Genomic DNA, 3572 nt, shown 5'->3' on the forward strand with positions numbered 1-3572 from the left:
AATGTGAATGAGATGCGTCTGAAGATACCTATCTAAATTCTAAAAATAATTTTGATTTTTTCACTGGGGTTGAGAAACCTTTTTAAGGTGTATAAAGCAACCCCAAAGCAGCCCCTAAAGTTTTGGTTAGCATTAGGGATAGGCCCAATTTAAGAGCCCAATAAAATGATTTTCTAAAAAAATTGAAGATTTTCCAAGTTGACGACAGCCAGAAATAAATTACTAAGAAGCAACATTTCAAACCCTCAACAAAAACACAACACAAACATTGAAACACAAACACAAGACAAGACGCATCTAGAGAGATCGAAGAAGAAAAAAAAACAGGAGCAAGACAAGAGACTTACTTCACATACATTACACACCTTTCCCTTCACATCTCAGGTTACCTTTCGATTTCATTCGACTACTGTTTTTTCTCTCTTTATCAGTTGCATCTTCTAAGACTATTATTGTTTAATATTATCATTATTAGGTTAGATACAATGGAAAGTGGAGGTAACTCCCTTCCATCAGGTCCAGATGGTGTCAAGAGAAAGATTTCATATTTCTACGACCCAGAAGTTGGTAACTATTACTACGGACAGGGTCATCCTATGAAACCACATCGTATTAGAATGACACATGCTCTTTTAGCCCATTATGGCTTGCTTCAACATATGCAAGTCATTAAACCCACCGCCGCGAAAGACCGGGATCTCTGCAAGTTTCACGCCGATGATTATGTCGCTTTTTTGAGGGGTATCACCCCAGAGACACAGCAGGATCAGCTCAGACAGTTGAAGAGGTTTAATGTTGGTGAAGACTGTCCTGTCTTTGATGGTCTGTACTCTTTTTGTCAGACGTATGCTGGTGGTTCTGTTGGTGGTGCTCTTAGATTGAACCAAGGTGTTTCTGATATTGCTATTAATTGGGCTGGTGGATTGCATCATGCCAAAAAATGCGAGGCTTCGGGGTTTTGCTATGTGAATGATATTGTGCTCGCTATTTTGGAACTTCTTAAGATACACGAGGTTCGTTATCGTGTTCATTATCGTTATCTTGTGTTCATTTATTGATATTTTATTCTTTCCTTTACTAACATTTGCGTAAATTCTAAGGCTTGAAATATTGTCTTGATTGATTTTCCTTTGTGATTGGGCAGCGTGTTTTATATGTGGACATTGATATCCACCATGGTGATGGTGTCGAGGAGGCCTTTTATGCTACGGATAGGGTTATGACTGTTTCGTTTCATAAGTTTGGGGATTACTTTCCGGGAACAGGAGATGTTCGTGATATTGGATATGGTACTGGGAAATATTATTCGCTCAATGTTCCGTTAGATGATGGAATTGATGATGAGACCTACCATTCATTGTTTAAGCCGATAATGGGAAAGGTGATGGAGATTTTTAAACCAGGTGCCGTGGTATTGCAATGTGGTGCTGACTCTTTATCCGGAGACAGGTTAGGTTGTTTCAATCTTTCAATCAAAGGCCATGCGGAGTGTGTCAAATATATGAGATCCTTTAATGTTCCTCTTCTGTTGCTTGGTGGAGGGGGATATACGATAAGAAATGTCGCACGATGTTGGTGTTATGAGGTATTTTGCAGTCCTGCACTTCTCCTACTTTATTGTTGATAAATTTCACTTTTCCTAGTTTGTTTATGATCCTTAATAGTGGTCATCAAGGTGCTATTTGACCATTATTGCCGTGTCTCTGTAAGGCGGGTAGCAGATAAGTGAAGCGACAGTGAGGGGCTGCTCCGCCACGCTAAGCCGCTATAGCGGCACTATCACACACTATTGACAACATAGCTTGCATTTATTCAGCAAGTAATAGGAATCATAGTAAACACAAAATCACGACAATAATTTGGAATGATATAATAGGAGAATTCCTTATTGACAAAAACATCTAACTAACATAGCAAAGAGTTACAAATGGACTAATGCCTTCATGTGTTTTCAAACTTTTAGCAGTCCTTTTAAAATCTAATAGATTAGAACCAATTTGCCGCACTGTTGAGTGTTGGTTTGCTTTATATTTGATATGCGTGCAAAATGCAATATTCTATTTTTTTATGCAGGCAACCGTTTTATATTAACTCTATTGAATGTTGATCAGACAGGCGTTGCTCTTGGGATTGAACTAGATGATAAGATGCCCCAACATGAGTATTATGAATATTTTGGTCCTGACTATGCTCTTCACGTTGCTCCCAGTAACATGGAAAACAAAAACTCTCGACCTTTATTGGATGATATAAGATCAAAACTTCTTGAGAATTTATCTCGGCTTCAACACGCACCAAGTGTACCATTCCAGGAGCGACCACCAAATACCGAACTTCAAGAGGTTGATTTTGTATATATATTATTATTTTTACACTTTTAATACTCCATTGCCCTTGGGTAGATTCCATGCATATTAGGTCTCACACTGAAATGTGTCTTGAGAATTATACATTGTATTTCTAAAAGTGAAAACTCTTGTTCATCTACAATTAGGTTTGATTTTTGGCATTTACAATTATTGAATTGAAAGAATAGGATTGTGTTAATAATGGAGAACTTGTTACAATTTTTAATGTTTACTTTAGAGAGATGAAGACGACGAAGATAGAGATGAAAGATGGGATCCTGATTTTGACATGGATGTCGATAGGTACATTCTCTTGTGTTTCTGGAGTCCCATCTTAGTAGTCTGTCAATCAAGGTTCTTAACAGTTTTCTCTTTGCAGCAATTCTCTTCCAGGAAGGGTGAAAAGTGAATATGCTGAAGCTGAGCATAAAGACGCGGTATGTCCCAACCTGAATCATCTTGTCATGATATGATAGCATCAAATCTAATACGTAACGAGTACAATATAGTGAATATAATGAGAGGAATATTTCATTTTAATGCTTTTCCTGATGACTTTGTTGCCAAAGTTTAGAATTTTCAGCCATGAAAGATTCTTCCGAATACTAGTGGATTTTTGATCAAAGGCTACTTTCTATAAATTAATCATTTTTTGGCTAACAAAGTTAGAACTTGTTTTGTTTTCAGGAAAGCTATCATAATCATCTAGACAGTAGAAGAGACACCGTTACGGCTTTCAAGGATATTGCATGCTCCAAGGTTGATGTTTTGTCCTTAATTAAACAAAAATTTGTATCTATAGGACCAGTCCGGTGTTGTTAAAACTACATGTTTTCATTTCAGGTGACAGGGTCTCGCGTAGATTCAATGGCAGTGGATGAACCGTTCATAAAAGAAGAGCAAGATAAATTAGCCGAGCATTCCGATTACAAGCCAAGATGAAGCATGAGAACTAGTGTCTGTCGGCGTGTAAATTATAAATTATAGTTCCCTCTTACAAGCTGTATGGCGGCATTCATTGATGTTATTGGGTTTCAAAATTTTGCTTCATCTGGAAACTGATATTGGTCAAACTTGGTATAGCTTTTGATGTCATTATAACTGTAAGATTAAACTGAGATATCATCTCTAATGGTGATGCTTGGTTTTCTTCCTTTTCTTGAGCTTTGTTAGCTGTAAGACATTATTAAATTATCCTGTAAAAGTGAGGAGCTCTTTGTTGGA

General features: G+C 37.3%; 1 protein-coding gene across 1 annotated transcript; it reads left to right on the forward strand.

Annotated features, from left to right (window-relative positions):
• Positions 1 to 229: 229 nt before the first annotated feature.
• LOC131652652 (histone deacetylase 19-like) lies at positions 230 to 3572 on the forward strand. The gene is made up of 8 exons (XM_058922583.1): positions 230 to 384; positions 476 to 1013; positions 1145 to 1585; positions 2112 to 2342; positions 2587 to 2651; positions 2728 to 2785; positions 3036 to 3107; positions 3192 to 3572. The coding sequence occupies exons 2-8, from the start codon at positions 486 to 488 to the stop codon at positions 3288 to 3290; spliced, it is 1494 nt and encodes a 497-aa protein (XP_058778566.1). The 5' UTR covers positions 230 to 384; positions 476 to 485; the 3' UTR covers positions 3291 to 3572.

Source organism: Vicia villosa, linkage group LG2 (assembly GCF_029867415.1).
Source record: "Vicia villosa cultivar HV-30 ecotype Madison, WI linkage group LG2, Vvil1.0, whole genome shotgun sequence".
Lineage (NCBI taxonomy): Eukaryota > Viridiplantae > Streptophyta > Magnoliopsida > Fabales > Fabaceae > Vicia > Vicia villosa.